We start from the raw sequence: 18,334 nt of genomic DNA, 5'->3' as shown, positions 1-18,334 counted from the left end.
AACCTGTACTCTGGTGTAGTTGGCTTGGGAGTGCAGTATTTATGGCTGTGAGATAGGTTTTCGTCTTTTCCTGTAGATGGGTGATTAGTGTGTATTGTTGTGGGTGTATTGTTGTGCTAAGGGGAAGAGATTATCTGTTCCTGTGGTTAGCTGGTCTTTTGTGTGTAGTGATCCCCTGTCCTTGTGGGTGGGTAGAGTTTGTTGACCTTTTGCACGTAGTATGTTTGATAGCTGGGAGCCAAGTTTTGTTGAGCTTCATACTTTCCTCTTTTTTGTTGAAACTGTGCTTGTGCTTGTGGATTTCAATGGCTTCCCTGTGCAGTCTGACGTAATGATTGCTGGAGTTGTCCAGTATTTCAGTATTTTGAAATAGAAATTTCATGTCCAGTTTTTGGTACTGATCCAAAGACCAGTTTCAAAGTTATAATTTTTTGTTTGGGCTGCCTCATTTATCACTGCTCTCTTCTGCAGTGACAATGTACACAATTGCTGGAGGAATGATGGAAGTTTCCATAACTAACTGCAGGTTGGTGACAAAACACCAGGAATGTGGTCATGAGGCACATGAACAGAGATGCAAAAAGCATGTTGCAAGTTCTTTGACTCCTTTTAATGCATACGGATATCCAGTACAATTCTGGCTCTTCTGTAAGGTGTATTTACGGTATGCCTCATTTTCTGCTGCCTCTGAGCTGAATATTTTTCTCTCTCCTTTTGAATTACTTAACATCTACTTCTCTCACAATTGTCTGATCCATGTATGAAGGTAAATCATAATTTAGACTCTTTCCACTTTCTCTCATGTCTCTGGGGAGCAAGCTGGAAACCTTTTCAACTAATCATAGTTTATCATTACGGCCAGTCCAAGAAATGTATGTAGCTTTAATTAGGATTTATCCAAGCAAGCTCATATCATAAGCCCTGGTCTGTATCTAGCTTATCTAAGCAAAACAAATTAAAACAATTTATCATTTGTCTAATTCCGTACAGAGTAATCATCATCATCATGTGCCATCAAGTCAATTCTGACCTATGGCGATGATTTTTAGAGTTTTCCAGGTAGAAGACACACAGATTTACCATTCACTTCTTGCGGGAGGTACCATAGCTTGCCCAAAGTGACACAGGCTAGCTCTAATCACAGGAGGAATGGTGGAGAATGAAACTTCTAACCTCTGTCTTCACAGCCAGCTATACAGACTGCAACTAATTGGAGACTGAATTAAATGCTTCTGATACCATTCTTATGACTAGAGTAAAAGAGGAAGTAAAAGGGCAAGACCAAATGTTGTTGGGAAATTTGGCCTAGGAGACAGAAATGCACCAGAATGACTCCTAGATTATGCAAAACCAACAATCTGTATATTGCAAATATGTGTTCAAGCCATGTTCTAAGTTTTGGCCCTGCTAGATGGGGTTCTGCCCTCCATGGGCAGGGCTCCACCCTCCATGCAAGCAGCTCCAGCCAAAACCAAAGGGGTAGAAACACTGACTATGGGTCTGCACACCTGACACAGGACCATGCATGCCTGACACAGCATTGCACAACTGTGCAGCTGCACAGCTTAGAAGGAACATTGGCTTCAAGCAACCAAAGAGATCTGAACATCACCAGATGGTCACTATAGAAATCAAATAGACTACATAATTGGAAACAGAAAATGGAGAAGCTGTATTCTCTCGGCCAAAACAAGATAAGGAGGGGACTGTGTTACTGATCAGAAACTGTTAGTATCCAATGTTAGACTAAAGCTGAAAAACAACACTAAAAGACTTGCAGTGCCACAATATAATTTAAACAATATTTCGAATAAATTTAAACTCCGCATAAGGAATAGGTTTGCATTACTAAACAGAACCGCCCATGAACCAGAAGGACTGTGAATAGAAACTGGAGGTACGTATTACAGTATTAGAGAAGAATGTGAAAAAACAATGCCTGTAGTGAAAAGAAAAATCAAATCGGATGACAGAAGAAATATTTAAAATTGTAAATGACATGTAAGAAGCAAAAGTTAAAAGTGCCAGAAATAGGATTAGAACCTTGAATACAGTTTAACCAGCTACTATCACATAGAGACCAAGAGAACTATTACAATAACTAGGGAAGCAAACAAAAAAGGCCTCTTCAGAAATTCCAAGAACTCAAAAGAGACATTTAAACCTGCATTAGGAATGCTGAATGACTAACAGAAAAGTACACCAGAAGAAAGTACACCAGAAGAAACAGTATACTGAAGACCCATATAGAAGAGATAAAAGGATAACAGAGTACTGTAAATGAGAAGCTATCGTTAAGACAGAAAGAATATGAAGAGATAGAATGTTTTCAATAGGCAAAAGGGCCAGACAAGGATGCATTTTATCTCCTTATCTGTTCAGCTTGTACACAGAACATATCCTACAGAAAGCCAGACTAGATTCAGATAGAGTGAAAACTGATGGAAGAAACACCAGTAATTGATATGCAGATGACACCCTCTTAATGGCAGTAAGCAACAACAAATTAAAAATAATCTTAATAAAAGTGAAAGAAGAAATTTCCAAAGAGGACTGCAGTTGAACATTAGGATGGCCAAAATCGTGACTACAGAAAAACTATACAACTTTAAGGTTGACAATGAAGAAACTGAAATAGTGAAAAATTTTGTATACCTTGGTTTAATCATCAATTCAAAAGGGAGACTACAGCCAAGAAATCAGAAGAGACTGAGACTCAGAAGGGCAATAATGAAGGAATTAGAGATGATCACCAAGTACTGTACTGTATAAGAATGTGTCACTAGAGACCAAAATCATGCACACTCTTGTATTCTTCATCACCATGTATGGGGTGTTAAAGCTGGTCAGTAAAGAAAGCTGACCGGAAGAAAACTGGTTCATTTGAAATGCTGGAGGAGCTTTGCAAATACTCTGGACTGCTAGAAAGATGGACAAGTGGGTCTCTGATCAAATCAAGCCTGAACTCGGGAGGCAAAAATGATGAAACTGATGCTGTCATATTTTCATAGGAAAGCAAGACTCTCCGGAAAAGACAATAATGGTGAGGAAGATTGAAGGCAGCTGGAAAAGACCGAGACCAAATATGGAGGAAGTCCCTAAAAGAAGCCACGGGCTTAAGTTTGAAAGAGCAGAGCAGGGCCCTTGAGGACAGGACATTTTGGAGAGGTCTGATTTATACGGTCGCCACAAATTGGAGACGACTTGACGGCATGCAACAACTCCCTCGCCCAGGCCAGAAGGGGGATGTTGCCCCCGTTCGTCTCGTGTGTGTTCCTCCTCATAACTTGTTCATGTTGACATGGCGACTCTTTCCCCTCGCCAAGGTACGGAACAGTCGTCGGCTAAAATCAAGACCGAAATTTACCCCAAATCGGGGAATCCCGTCAATGGGAACAGTGGTTGCTCTGAGGAAGGTCCAGGCTCCTCAGAAAGCGTAGTGACCTGAGGGCTCCGTTACCTGTTCCTAAGGAAATACTCCTCCTTGAAGCCTAGGAGCCTCTCTTGCAGTCTGGCTAAAGTGGCCATGTTCCCTTATTCCCAGCCGGCGCCCTTTGATGGTGTACACGCTGTCGCCGTGACAACCGGGTGTACCACATGAGCCAGCACTTGCGGGGGTGGTGGTGGAGGGAGAGTTAGGGCGGTTGTTTTTCTCTCTCTCTCAGGGCGGAAGAAAAGGAGGGAGAGGTAAGCCAGAAGAACGAATTCAAGTCAAGGGCTGAGGTGGGGGAGAATATAATCCGCCGAGGCCTTCGCGGCGTCCCAGCCCCACGAGGAAAGGAGGAATGGTTGGGCCCGGTTTCCTTCCAGCGCCGCGGCTGCTTCCGGGATACCGCCATGGGGGAGGAGTGAGAGAGGCGCTCTTGCTGCTGCTGCTGCCGCCGCCGAAGAGCCCGCAAGTGGCCCGCTAGAGTTTTCAGCCTCCCCGAGTTTCTGCAAAGCGGCACCCGCCTCCCCAGGGAGCGGCCGACGGCGGGCGCCGGGTACATGTTCCGGGGGGCTGAGCCCAACCCGAGCAGACCTCCGGCCGCCAGGAAGAGCTGGTGAGGGGAAAGGGCGGAGGGGGGGGGGGAAGAGGAAGAGGAAGGTGCGAGCAGGAGGGCAGGAGGAGGCTTGGCCCTAAAAAAAGAAGGGAAAGGTGGAGAGCAGGCGTGGGGGCTTCTTCTCAGGTCTTCTGGTGGGAAGACCTTTTAAAGCTCAAAGGGCAGGCGGCCTCGTGGGTAAGATGGCCCAGGGGTCACTGTTGGGCTTGTGCCCCAGAGCAACTCCTCTTTTAAGAAATTAATTAATGGATGATGCTATCACATGTCTTACCTGTTAATATGTCTACATCTAAACTGTCCCCCCCCCAGGAGCCTAAATTTTTCCCACAGCAGCCGTACTACAGATCGGTTCCTCATACCTGAAAAGGGAGTAAGGCCCTTATTTTTATTTTTTTAATGGAGTAGTTAAGACGCAGTGGCATGCATCTCGTGTTCTTAAAGTAGAATGCATTAAAAAAAACACACCAAGAAAAACGTTCCACAAGTGGAAAGCAAACACTTGGTAGGATGGTTGAATGCCAGCCGTTTGACATGTCGCTATCTGCACAACTATTAAAGTAGGTTTGCTCTCCCTTGCACCCGGTTTTCCTAATAGGAAAGGCTGTAAGTAACTATGGAGTGCCTTTTGAATGAATACGTAGGTGGACACAGTTGTTATTATAGGCTGAATTACAATTGCAGATTGGATTGTTTCTGGGAAATTCAAAGCACCCCTTATAAATATAAGGTTACATTGATAAAATGCAATACCTATCCCATGTTGCATGAGAAATCCTCAAAATAATTCTTATTTAATTTGTTGTGAATTGGTGAGATCATGAGTAGCAACAAGTGGAACTGTTAACTTCTTTCTGCCTTGATACTGTTTTTTGGTTGTGTACTTATAACATATAGGTGGGACTGACCTTTTTTATTGAAAGAAGGCAGGTGTACTCAAATTGGTGCATGTTTAAAAAAAGCTTTGGTGGGATTAAGTGTGCATTTATTGTGGAAATAGATCAAATATTGTAGATCTGACAGCTGAGTAATATGTTAAAATACACCCCCTGCACAGGAATAAGTATGGATGGTGGTTCTTGTATTTTATTTAGTTGGGTTTTTGATGGAATGTCTTCAAAGGCACAAAACTGAAAAAAACACTATATTAAAATCATATAAAAACATATAATAGAAAAGTGTTACAACCCCTCCCCCCAACAACGCAGGAATTCATGGCACATCAGCAAATTGTTTACAGCAGTTAGCAAGAATATGTAAAATGGGAGCAATCTACCTTTCATGTCAGCTGTGGTAAGTGGAACCAACCAGTGAGAAGAATTATAGCGTAAGGTTGTAGAGGCAGAAATGAACAAAGCATGAGAAGGGTCTAATGAGCTGCAGAATGTGAAGCTGACATTCAGCATGGAATGGAATAAAGCTACCATCAGAATAGGAAGTAGAAGTACTTCCATTTCATAAAGCTGTATGTATTGAGGCCACAGCCATGGACAACAGGGGCATATTTCAGACAGCCTGAGTGTTGAGAAAAAAAACACCTTTGTTTCTTATTTTCCAGAATCGGAAAGCATTTTTGGATTGCTGAAACATTATGGTACTGGGAAGGAAGAAATTAATACCATGACCAAGGTCACATATGTGCCATACAATTTGATCATGTTGCAGGCACATTGTAGGTAACTAAAATGGGATGGTCCTAATCCTGAAGAGCTAGAACTGCTTTTTTTGTACTCAAACATTTTTAGAGAAACATTTGCCAGTTTAGATAACGATGTAATTGCCAATGGAGAGAATATCAGCTATATCCAATGTGTAGTAAATATGACAACTTCAGAGAATCAGAAGCCTCTGGGGTTGCACTACCCAAAGGAAAACTGATGCAAAGTTTTAACTGAATGTTGTTGGATGTTCACTTCCAGTTCACTTGGAGCAAGGGAGTACATTTTTTAAATTCCAAAACCATTGCTCCTGAATAACGTTTTTCCCCAGAAAATCTTTTTGCTGGAGGTGCATCTAAAGGGTGCACAGACAGCCTCAGAGGGCCAATGTGGCTCTGGATCTTAATAAGTAAGAACTATTTTAAATGTGCCTTCTTTTGCATAATACTAAGAGTTTCTTGGATTGAGAGGGTGATCAAAAGGAAATACAAGAGCAAATGCATAGGGGGCAAAGAAATTATCAAACATAAAAAAAGTAGGAAGGTACAATACTTTAGTCACCTAATGACAAACATAAACTACGGATTCTTGCATCTGATTATCTAAACCAAAATAATTGTGACAAACAGCACAGGAAGAAGAATTTACTGGCTGAAGAACCTCAGCTTTGCTTAGGTGCAGCACAGTATCATTGTTTAGAACTGTTGTATCCAAAGAAAAGATAGCCCTAATGATGTCTAATCTCCAGTGGGAGAAGAACAAGAGAAACATGAAGTATACTTCTCTCAGTCATGACCAAAACTGCAATTGCACAAGAACACAGTTGTAATTGCAAAATGCATTATGCTGAAAATACTGTTTCCAAAGCCCATATTCCATGAAAGCATATCACACTAGCTATATAAAGTCCAAAATGACTACAGGGTTACAGGTTCTGCTGTGGTTGTTGTTACATAACAGCACTGATGTTACCTGTCTGTCATGGGTTTGGAGGGAAAGTTCCATCCTATGGGGAGTGGAAGGCGGGACATCAGGAGGAGGGGCTGTACTGTATAAATATGTGATGCCTGTGTGGTGAAGGGGGATGCTGAGACAGACTGTGAGACACTGGGTTGGGACGAAGCAGCAGCTGGGGAAGAAGAAGCTGTTGTGGGAGTCTGGGTGTCTGACAGGGTACTACTGTGTGTCAGAGTACCAGCCTGAAAGGTTCAGGGGTCTGTGGGTTAGCCAGAACTGATGGGTTCAGGGTCTGTGCTTTAAGTTAAAGGTTCTAGGTGAACCAAACTGTATGCTTGTGTGTGTGAGAATAAGCCACGTTACTTTATTTTATTCACCTGATTGTTTTATTTACCCTGTTTGTATTTAAAATAAACCTTATTCTTTTATTGTTTAAAAATCCATCCCTGGTCTGTGTGACTTATTATAGGGAATGGTTGGTGGCAGCTTAGTAACTGTGTGATAGATCCCAGTAGGTCTGGGTTTGTCACATTGATTGGTGTCCAGCGTGTGGGATACGACTGGTCCAGTTGTCCAGCGGTCCAGCAAAGCCTTGGCAAGTGTGCCCAGAGCAAGGGGGGTCTAGTCAGGGACAGTCTGAGGCGCGTAGGTAATCTTCTAGGTGTACCTCACGGGGAGGTGCACTAGTAGAAGAACGTGCCAACTGGGGAGACTTAGATTAAGGTGCTCTGAGGCAGCCTAGTTTTGGCGGGAAAACGCTGAGGCAAAACTGCGTAGCAACAGTGAGCTAGCTTGCCAGCTGAGAGGCCCAGCAGAGGGGGGTAGGCTCTGACTCGATACTGTTGCAAATTTAGTGCTGAAGAACAGCAGCAATCTCTAGGGAGAGCTGGTTCTGAGGCAAAAAGGAAAAAAAGTGGTCGTTTTATTCTGAGGCTTGACTTTTTAAAGCAGCCTGTTCTGAGGGGGGGTTATGCCCTTGACTCGAAGCCAAGTAGCAGACATGAGTGAAGTGAAAGACCCCCAGATTGACCAAGGTTCTGAGGATGAATTTGGCTCAGTGCAAGGTGACAGCACAGGAGAGCAGGACCCAGAACTCAGGAAAATACTCCTAGCCCAACAGCATGAACTGAGGGTGAGGGAAATGGAGGAAAGATTAGAGAGAGAAAGAAGGGAGGAAAGAGAGAAACAGCGGCAATTTGAAGAAAGAATGGAGAGAGAGAGAATGGCGTTTGAATTAAGAAAACTGGAACTGTTGAACCAGAACAATAATAATAATAGGGATTCTGAGGGAGGCCAATTGTCTAAGGCTGACCTGAAGAAATTCCCTGTGTACCACAAGGGAGATTGTCCTGAGGTGTTCTTTTCCTTAGTGGAAAGAGCGTTTGTGGACTTCTCAGTGAGGGAAACTGAGAAGATGACCATCATGCGGTCTTTAATCAGTGGTAGCCTGGCTGAGGTTTATGCCGAGATGCCTGAGGAACGGATGAAAGATTTCGCAGAGTTTAAAAAACTGGTGTTTGCAAGACATGGGATAAATGCAGAGCAGCTGAGACAAAGGTTCAGGTCCCTCACCAAGAAGCCAGAACAGACTTTTACCCAAGTGGGGGCCCAATTGGTGAGGCTGCTTGAGAAATGGCTGTCGCAGGAGGGAATAGAGACCTATGAGCAGCTTAAAGACTTGATAGCCCTGGAACAGTTCTATTCAGTCCTGCAGGGGGAATTGAAATTCCAGGTGAGGGAAAGGAAACCGAAATCTGTGGCAGCAGCCGCAGAGATCGCAGATTTTATTTCTCAAATAAGAAAGCCCTTGGGTGAGGGGAAATCTGTAGGTAAACCCAAAGAAACCTACAGCAAGTACTCTCAGGGACCAGGGAAAAGCCAGCAAGGGGGAGGGGCCCATGGTGAAGGGAAGCCCTCAGACATGAAACCAAGACCTCAGATTTTGGAGGGAAAACCAAAACAAGATGAGAGAGAATCAAAATACACTAGAAAATGTTATTTCTGTCAGGGAAAGGGTCATCTAATCTCAGAGTGTCAGAAATTAAAGCAGCTAAAAGGAATGGTGCCTCAGGAGTCTAGTGGGACCAAGCCAAAAGCTGTGTTCTGTGTCCAGAAAGAGCAAGGCTCAGTGTCACAGAGGGAGCCTGTTGCCATGGCTACTCAGTCTGGGACAGCTGCCTCTGCTGATCAGGCTGAGGAAAATGGTCCTCTTCTGGAGGTAAAGCGCTGCTTGCTGATAAAAACAGATTCTCAGTTGTTTGAGACAGCAGGGGTGGACGTAGGAATACTTGACCGTCAGTATAGGGGGCTGCGGGACACTTGTTCCCAAGTAACCCTATGCCATCCAGATATCATCCCTAGGGAGTTTATAATCCCAAATGAGAGCATGAAGGTGGCAGGGATTGAGGGGCAGATAATCTCTCTGCCAGTAGCAGAGGTACCTGTCAACTTTCAAGGCTGGAGGGGAGATTGGCGGATAGCGATTTCATCGACTCTGCCAGCAGCCGTGCTCGTGGGAAATGACCTGGCTGAACATGTGAAACGGGTGCTAGTGATTACACGCTCACAAGCCACCACGGGGACAGTTCAGGGGGGTAATGATGAGCCAGAGACGGAAGCAGAGGGGAGTTCAGAAGCTGTGGTGGAAACCTTAACCACAGACAGCAGATTTGGACAGGAGCAGAAGGCAGACGCCACTCTCCAAAAGTGTTTTGAACAGGTGACTGACGCCCAGCTAACACCTGAAACCCCAGTGAGATTTCTGGAGGAAAAGGGGATTTTATATAGAGAAACCCTGAGGAATATCTCAAAAGGGGGAGATGGGATCAGAAGTCAGCTGGTGGTACCTGAAAAGTATCGCCCCATGATTTTAAAAAGAGGTCACTCTGACATGTTTGCTGCACACTTAGGGGTGAAAGGGCCCCTTGATTTGATCAAACAAATTTGGGAGCAGGTCACCCAGGATGACCCACAAGAGGTTGTGACATACATAGACACCTTAATGAATGACCTAAAGCGAAATCTAGAGCTGGCAGCAGAAAACCTGCAAGCGCAGAAGGTCAAACAGAAAACATGGTATGACCGCAAAGCTAGAGAGAGGCACTTTGACCCAGGGGAGGAAGTGCTCTGGCTTAGGCCCTGCAGAGAGAATAAACTGCAGCTCAAATGGGCAGGACCATATAGGGTCATTTCCAAGATGTCAGACCTGAACTACCTAATAGAGCAGGAGGAGAACCAAGCAAGGAGGGTGGTTCATGTGAATGCCCTAAAACCCTACTACAGAGGGGAACAGAGGGTTTTATTCGCGATAAAAGCAGCTGAGAGTGAGGAAGCGGAATTACCCTTCTGGGAGGGTAGAGGGGAAGTAAAATACAACCCAGAGGAGGTAAAGATCAGTCCTGCACTCACCCAAGACCAGCAGCAAGAACTAAAAACGCTGCTTAGAAAATATCAACAGGTGTTTTCCAACAAGCCGGGGATAGTGAAGGGAGTGATGCATCGGATCCACACAGGGGATGCACCCCCGCAGGCAGTATCCCCATACCGAGTAACGGGACCCTATAGGGACAAGGTGCGGAAGGAGCTGGACGAGATGCTGAGGGAGAACATAATCGTCCCCTCTTCTAGTCCTTGGTCCTCTCCAATAGTCCTTGTGGACAAGCCTGATGGGAGCATTAGGTTTTGTGTTGATTACAGGAAATTAAACCGTGTAACCACTCCTGATGCCTACCCAATGCCCAGGCTAGACAACCTGATTGAAACCATAGGGGGTTGTCGGTTCATCTCATCATTGGACCTGGTAAAGGGATATTGGCAATTAAGAATTGATCCCAGGGATCAAGAAAAAACTGCCTTTTGCAGCCCTTTTGGTCTCTATGAGTTTCGAGTCCTGAGCTTTGGTCTCAGAAATGCACCAGCCACATTCCAAAGGCTGATGGACCAGACCTTGGTAGGGCTCAGTGACTTTACAGTGGCCTACATTGACGACATAGGGATCTTCAGTAATACCTGGGAAGATCACCTGATACACCTGGAGTTAGTGCTGCAGAGGTTAAGTGCAGCAGGGCTAACAGTAAAGGCCAGCAAGTGTCAGCTGGGTAGCCCAGAAATAAAATACTTGGGTCACATGGTAGGGGGAGGAATGATAAAACCCCTGAAGGCCAAAATAGAAGCTGTTCGTGATTGGCCTAGACCCAACACCAAGAAAAAAGTCAAATCATTTCTTGGGTTGGTGGGCTACTACAGAAAGTTCATCCCGAGGTTTAGCGAGATTGCGGCTCCGCTGACCGATCTGACGAGGAAGAAGGCTGATGACCGCATCCCGTGGACCAGCGACTGTGAGGCGGCGTTCCAGAGGTTGAAGGAGGCGTTAATCAACTATCCTGTCCTGCGTGCTCCAGACTTCGACCGGGAGTTCATCATCTACACCGATGCGTCTAACAGCGGGGTAGGAGCAGTTCTGTGCCAGGAGGATGAGAATGGTGACCAGCATCCAGTGTCCTACCTGAGTAGGAAACTTCAAAAAGGTGAGAGACATTTGGCAACCGTGGAGAAGGAGTGTTTGGCCATAGTCTACGCGATCCAGAAGGCCAAGCCTTACATCTGGGGAAGACATTTTGTTCTGTGTACTGACCATTCACCATTGCAATGGTTAAAGACAATGAAAACCCACAATAGCAAACTTATGAGGTGGGCTTTAAACCTACAGGACTATGACTTTGAAGTGAAGGTGGTCAGAGGGTCAGTGAACTGTGTTGCTGACGCCTTATCAAGAAGACCTGAAGACTGAAGACGGCGAAAGAACATGGACTATATGTATATAATGAAAACAAAAAGTAAAATGTACCTGTTTTTGAATTGGTTTGTATGAATAAAGGTAAATTGATGTAATGTATATGGTAAATGTTTAAAATGCCTAATTGCTATGGTTAACTTAGAGTAAGTATTATATGGTATGTATAACTGTTGTTGTGTATTTTATACAGGTTGTTTTTTTGGTGAAAAGCACGTTAGCTTTCCCCCTACAAAACAACTTATAAAGAGGGGAGGTGTTACATAACAGCACTGATGTTACCTGTCTGTCATGGGTTTGGAGGGAAAGTTCCATCCTATGGGGAGTGGAAGGCGGGACATCAGGAGGAGGGGCTGTACTGTATAAATATGTGATGCCTGTGTGGTGAAGGGGGATGCTGAGACAGACTGTGAGACACTGGGTTGGGACGAAGCAGCAGCTGGGGAAGAAGAAGCTGTTGTGGGAGTCTGGGTGTCTGACAGGGTACTACTGTGTGTCAGAGTACCAGCCTGAAAGGTTCAGGGGTCTGTGGGTTAGCCAGAACTGATGGGTTCAGGGTCTGTGCTTTAAGTTAAAGGTTCTAGGTGAACCAAACTGTATGCTTGTGTGTGTGAGAATAAGCCACGTTACTTTATTTTATTCACCTGATTGTTTTATTTACCCTGTTTGTATTTAAAATAAACCTTATTCTTTTATTGTTTAAAAATCCATCCCTGGTCTGTGTGACTTATTATAGGGAATGGTTGGTGGCAGCTTAGTAACTGTGTGATAGATCCCAGTAGGTCTGGGTTTGTCACAGTTGTAGCCATGGGTTTGTAGATTCTAAAGCAGTGGTTCCGTCTTTTTGGAGTGGTGATCCCCAAGTAACCTGCTACCCCCTGCCACATTTGCATAAAAAGGTTTTTTAAAGAGGAAAAGTAATCTCAGAAAACAGAGGTATCCTTTTCCCTTGAAGGACCTGTTTCTATACATAAACATATGCACTAACTAATATCCACTCTGAAAGGTCAAGGAAGAAATTATTTTAACAAGGTCTACAACACATACAAGGTGACCCACAATCCCCAGAAAACATTTCACACACCCCAGATTGGGAAACACTGCTCTAAATGGAAGGGCTTTGTGTGAGGCTTCTCTTTAGGCTGATTTTTGAAGCTGTGAGTGGAAATAAATGCTTCTACTTGGCTTCTGAGTAAGGTGATGTGCTGGCAGCATGTAAAGCCTTAGTATTTTATAAATATTCATTGTAAAGGGACAGAGACATCATGTAAGGAGCCCACAACCATTTGCTCATCTATCACCAACAACATGCTCATATATATGTTCAGAACAAGTAGCCATATATACTGATTAATGCTGCAATATATAATTGTTCTCTAATTGTATCATGGTATCACCTAGAAGCAAAGTCTGCAACTCTTTTGTCTTACAGTCCACAGGTGCTGTTATAATGACTTCTTGGAGCTTCTTGCTTCACTCTTCCTTTTTGCATTTAAGCATACTAAACCAAATCATGAGAAGACAGAAGTCCTAGTTCTCTCATACATTTTGAAAAACATGAGAGGTGGTTTGTGCCTTTGTGTCATATTCCCATGAGCCCACTGCTCTCTGTGGGTGTTTGGAGGGTGACATTCTTCAGCTTGAAGCCTGCTGTAGTGAGATGGGTTTTATTTGGGATTCTGAAACTGCAGAGTCTATATGTACAATATATAGATACAAGTACAGCAGATAGCAATAAAATAGTGCATGGCACTAATGGGGATTACCCTGGTGGATGGTATCTTCTGGATCCTGTCACCTATGATAGATACTGGCTTCTGTGTCAACTAACAACCCAACAGTAATGAGCACAGTATAAAATTTGTTTTGTCACATGCAGTTACTTTCACCCTCTGTGCTTCTATATACAGTATTGAAAAAATATTGTGTTTCCCTGAAAATAAGACAGGGTCTTATATTAATTTTTGTTCCAAAAAACGCATTAGGGCTTATTTTCAGGAGATGTTTTTTTTTTTTCTGTGTACAACAATCTACATTTATTCAAATACAATAATGTCATATTTTTGTTGCTGCACAATGGTGGAGGGCGGGGTTTCACTTGTAACTGGGTCTTTTTTGGGGGGTAGGGCTTATATTATGAGCATCCTGAAAAATCATACTAGGGCTTATTTTCAGGTTAGGTCTTATTTTCAGGGAAACAGGGTACTTTAGTTCAATCTGTGTGATTGGTAGTAATTTTTCAGTTTTAAAATATTGTCAACATGTTTTTATTACATTCCAGTTTCATGTTAAACCAGATTCTTAGGAAAATGAACCCTAATTGAAACACACAGAGAGAGAGAGAGAGAGAAAGAGAGAGAGAGAGAGAGAGAATGTCTTTTTATTTGTTTTGAATTCCTCTCTTTTTATCTGCCTGGATTGACAGGCTTCAGCTTTCTTCATTTAACTCCATTATATTCAGGAAGTTAAGTGTACATATCTGGGCACAGGATTATAGCCTTAAACATCATTAAAGTGTAATTACTGCAAACTATAACTGCTTTGGTAGTGTGTAGAGAGATTAGTATTTAGTAAACGTTATTGTTATAGGTAAGTGTAAATGTCATTGCAGGCAAACTACAATTACTTTAGCTTAATGTCTTCTGTAAGAAAAGAAATAGGTTTCATCACTAGCTGAGAGGCCTTACCATAGTTGTCTTTTCAGTGTGATGTGAAATACTGAAGGTGGAATATAAAAATGCTTCAGAGAACTTTGGCAGGGGCAGCTTACAGCTAACAGCTTAGAACTAACATAGATTTGTTTTGCTAATATGTAAGTTGAGTGTTCAATACTCAACAATGTTTACTGTTGCTTGTATAGTTATTTTAAAAGTGTTAGTACTTGAGTTTCTAAAATAGAATGGGTGGTCTGTTCATCTACTGACAATGGTTGAGTATGAAAAATTTTTGAAACATCATTTGGGCATCTGTCTGCTTTAAGAATTGACAAATTTACATGCTTTTGAATGTATACAAGGTAATGTTTAGAACTGGTTTTGACTAAACATTTTAAATGCTCAATTTATACTGGTTTTTCCTCAAATATAACTTTATTCTGTACTTTGTTCTTTCATTAAAATTAGCAGTTGCTACCTAAGTCTAAACTGCAGGCCTGCCCTATCTCTTTTTTTTCTCTTGGAGTGCACCATTCAGATGTTGAGCAGTAGGTATAATTGATTTTTTTTGGGGGGGGGGTAAAACATTAAAATTGTTTAGTTTAGTAGATCTCTAGTTTTCAGTGAATACCTTCTATTTTTTCCAGTCAAGCAAGCTGACTAGCAGACAGTAGACTCTGTGTCTTCAGTGTGTACCAGTCTGAATGATTGAGGCATTTGCTTGTCTAAGCCAGTGGTTGCACTGGAACCCAAGAAATGTATGTTTATGCATTTATCCACACAACTAGGAAAGTGCATGAATACTTTACCATTGCAGGCACTCTCACAGGCCATTTGGATAAGGCTGATCAACAACTATAGGGAGGAAATTAGCTCCCTTTGTGATGCAAGTATGCCATTCCAGGTAACATTATAGAAATACTGTAAGTATAGGAGGGCAGTGGTACAGCAATACAGTGATTTCTTCCCAGTGTCTCTGCTTTGAGTCTTTTCTTGGTATTCTGCTTCTCCATGTAAGCCCATAAGTAATATTTAAGCACATTAATATAGAACTGCTGGAGAGCTCAGTGGTTTAGGTTGCAGAGCTGGAAACTGAGTGTTGGATTCCCCACTGTTCCTCTCTGACGCGGGCTGGACATGATGATCCATAGGGCCCCTTCCAGCTCTGCAGTTCTAGGATTATTCACCTAAAATGAAAGACATATTTTTCATTTTCTAAAGTTGTGTTACATGTGTGTGTGAGTATAAAGGCTTTTTGCAGTTAATCATTTCACTAGATTGGCATCTCGATAACAACTGCTAATTTAAATGAAAGGGCAAAGTAATTAAATGAATCCCTCCCTCACTGGTAACAAAAAGCAAAACTACATACCTGAAGCATTGAAAGTTTTATTTTGGTAGTCAGGTGTCCACAAATTTATGCTTCACTTAGTAGCAATCCAATTTCTTTGATGTATTGTTATACATGCTGAAACATACTAACATGGTGATATCTTTGAAAATTATCTGTGATAATACTTTCCTTCCCTGAGTCCTCTTCACATCCCTCTATGCTGTCTTTACAGAAGGTAAAAATAGTGCTTTGTAAGTCCCATATAAAATGAAAAGAGACCAAATTCTGTTCCCCGCTCCATCCCACCCCATTGCTTTGAGTTCTTACACATGCAAAGGACTGGGACAGATACAAAAACTTACGTGTTGGAGAAGGCAAGGAATAGTGTAAATATCTGTACCTTTCTGAAGCCTGTGATGGAGTTGTGGAAGAGAAAACAGAAAGACTATTCTGTCACTTCTTTGAAAGCTCCTTTGAAATGAGACAGTGCTCTACCTTTCCTAGCTTTTATGTGAATGATAAGACAACTCACTGGGAAGAGGTGGGTTTTCCATTATCCTTGGGGTAATTGCAGAAGCTGTGCTGCTGCAGAGATGGACCTGTGCCTTATCTGCAAATATAGAGATTTCAGGAAATTGCTGATTGTGAAAGACAGAAACTTTTTAATTCATGACTTGGCATATGCCTTTATGATGTCTTGTTTGTAATCCAGTATATGCAAACCTTGTCTAAATTAAAACGTGTGAAGATATATTAATATGTAAAATGGTGGGAGGTTTGAGGTACTTAGTTTGCTGTTGGTAGTGGTGGTGTTTAGAAAATGAGGAGAAGAAAAGAGTTCCAGAATCATTACAATCCCTGATTGTCACAGTTTTTAGAGATTGATAATTTGCTTTTATGGAATTACTTGTAATAGCAGTTATGTTTTTCCCAACTACAGGCATTTCAGTAAGACCATGGAGGAACTAGTTCATGATTTGGTTTCAGCTTTGGAGGAAAGTTCAGAACAGGCACGAGGTGGTTTTGCCGATACAGGAGATCATTCTCGGAGTGTCTCTTGTCTTCTAAAACGCCAAGCCCGAAAGCGAAGGGGAAGGAAACGACGTTCATTTAATACCCACCATCCTTGGGAGACTGGTCATTGTTTAAGTGAAGGGTCTGATTCTAGCCTTGAAGAACCAACCAAGGATTATAGAGAAAACCATGTTAATAATAAGAAAGACCATAGTGACTCTGATGACCAACTGTTGGTTGCAAAACGCAGGCCAACTTCAAATTTAAATAACCTGCGAGGCAAAAGGCCTCTTTGGCATGAATCTGATCTTGCAGTTGACAGCTTGGGAAATAGGACTCTCCGTAGACGACGAAAGGTGAAACGAATGGCAATTGATCTACCTTCTGAAGTAACAAACACATTGACATTACCACAACAGTATGATAATATTAAGGATCAAGATATGGACAATGACAACAGGTCTTACCAGCATCATGAACTAGCAAAGAGCAAAATTAAAAAAAGGAAACTAGCAGCAAGTAGGCAAGGACCAGACATTTTGGATGAAGGAGTGGTCATAGAGAATGATGAAATCCACCTGGCAAACAAGGATAAAATGGAATATGAGGAACAAAAGGGCTCCGATGAAAACATGACTGACAGGTTACTTTTAATCTTCCTTTCATTTTGAGATTTTGTTCCTTTTGTTTTGCAAACATGACATAATACAGTGTTTTTCTCCACTTCTGTATTTAAAGGTCAAAATATAATAATACTATAATACATTATAATATACTGCTGAATTTTCCCCCCTTTCTTCAGTGCTCAGCTTTCATATTTGTTCCTAGTAATCAGGAATACCACTGTGTAGATGATATACAACTTAGTCTCCAGTGATGCTTCGTGATACATGCTCTTGAGGATCTTTTCTAGTTCCTTCGTAGCTGCTTTTCCAAGGCTCAGTCTTCTTCTGATGACTTGGCTGTAATCTCCATTTGCATTGATAATTGAACCGAAGTATACAAAATCTTTAACAATTTCAGTTTCATCATTGTCAACATTAAAGTTGTGTAGTTCTTCTGCAGACATGATTATCGGTTTCTTAATATGAAGCTGCAGTACTGTTTTTGCACTTTCTTATTTCACCTTCATTAGGAAGCATTTCTGTCTGTAGTATGGTATCATGCCTGTATTTTAAATTACTAGTATTTCTTCCACCATTTTTCATTCTGCTTCCATCTGTATCTTGATACAAGTTTCTATATGATATATTCTGCATACAGATTGAACAGATAAGAAGATAAAATACTTCCTTGTATGGCAGCTTTGTGGGAAACCATTCCATTTCTCCATATTCTGACCTAACAGTAGCTTCTTGTCCACACTATACATATATTATATGGCAAAGCAATCAAGTGCTGATGCAAACCCACCCACCCCCTTTTTTTAGAAGGATCCATAGTGTTTCATGATTCACAAAGTCTTTGCTGTAGTCTGTAATGCACAGACTGATTTGTTGAAGTACGTTGGTGCTCTCTAGTAGTCAGTGTATACTGTATTTGTAATCTGATCTTAAGTACCTCTTCCCTTTCAAATCCATCTTGAATATCAGGCACTTCTCACTCCACATAGGGTAAAGGTCTTTGTTGTGAAACCTTAAGCATTACTTTGGTTGTATGAGAAATCAATGCAGTAGTCTTACAATGAACTGCACTCTTTGGTGTCTCCTTTCTTGGGAATTGAAATGTACAACATTTCGAGTTTGTGAGCTGTTTTGTTTTCTATTGGTGTATTCTTCTTATGATTTTAATAGGTTTAATCTGTATAGCTTAGAGCAGTTCTGTTGCTATTCATGGTGATTCACTTCTTCCAAGTGCTTCAAGAGCAGCTTTCATTTCTCTTTCTG

At 42.1% G+C, this 18,334-nt stretch overlaps 2 protein-coding genes across 8 annotated transcripts in view; one reads left to right on the top strand and one right to left on the bottom strand.

Moving 5' to 3' along the window:
- Positions 1 to 3,672, bottom strand: part of SPATA17 (spermatogenesis associated 17) — a 131,299-nt gene extending 127,627 nt beyond the window's left edge. Inside the window, exon 1 of one of the 4 annotated variants that reach the window (XM_020805403.3) lies at positions 3,461 to 3,672. In XM_020805403.3, the coding sequence (XP_020661062.2) occupies positions 3,461 to 3,528 (68 nt within the window). In that variant the 5' untranslated portion in view covers positions 3,529 to 3,672. Of the gene's footprint in view, positions 1 to 3,367 lie in introns of all 4 variants that reach the window. The other 3 variants (XM_020805404.3, XM_072990383.2, XM_072990385.2) reach the window with 3 other exon arrangements.
- GPATCH2 (G-patch domain containing 2) overlaps positions 3,602 to 18,334 on the top strand; it is a 132,842-nt gene continuing 118,109 nt past the window's right edge. For 2 of the 4 annotated variants that reach the window (XM_072990356.2, XM_020805397.3), the window contains exons 1-2: positions 3,844 to 4,043; positions 16,375 to 17,091. In XM_072990356.2, coding sequence (XP_072846457.2) covers positions 3,988 to 4,043; positions 16,375 to 17,091 — 773 coding nt within the window. In that variant the 5' untranslated portion in view covers positions 3,844 to 3,987. Of the gene's footprint in view, positions 3,688 to 3,843; positions 4,044 to 4,082; positions 4,221 to 16,374; positions 17,092 to 18,334 lie in introns of those variants that run through there. The other 2 variants (XM_020805398.3, XM_020805401.3) reach the window with 2 other exon arrangements.

The sequence above is a fragment of the Pogona vitticeps genome, chromosome 1, assembly GCF_051106095.1.
Source record: "Pogona vitticeps strain Pit_001003342236 chromosome 1, PviZW2.1, whole genome shotgun sequence".
Taxonomy (NCBI): Eukaryota; Metazoa; Chordata; class Lepidosauria; order Squamata; family Agamidae; genus Pogona; species Pogona vitticeps.
The sequence above is the reverse complement of the archived record's forward strand: the minus strand, read 5'-3'. Positions and strand labels throughout refer to the sequence as shown.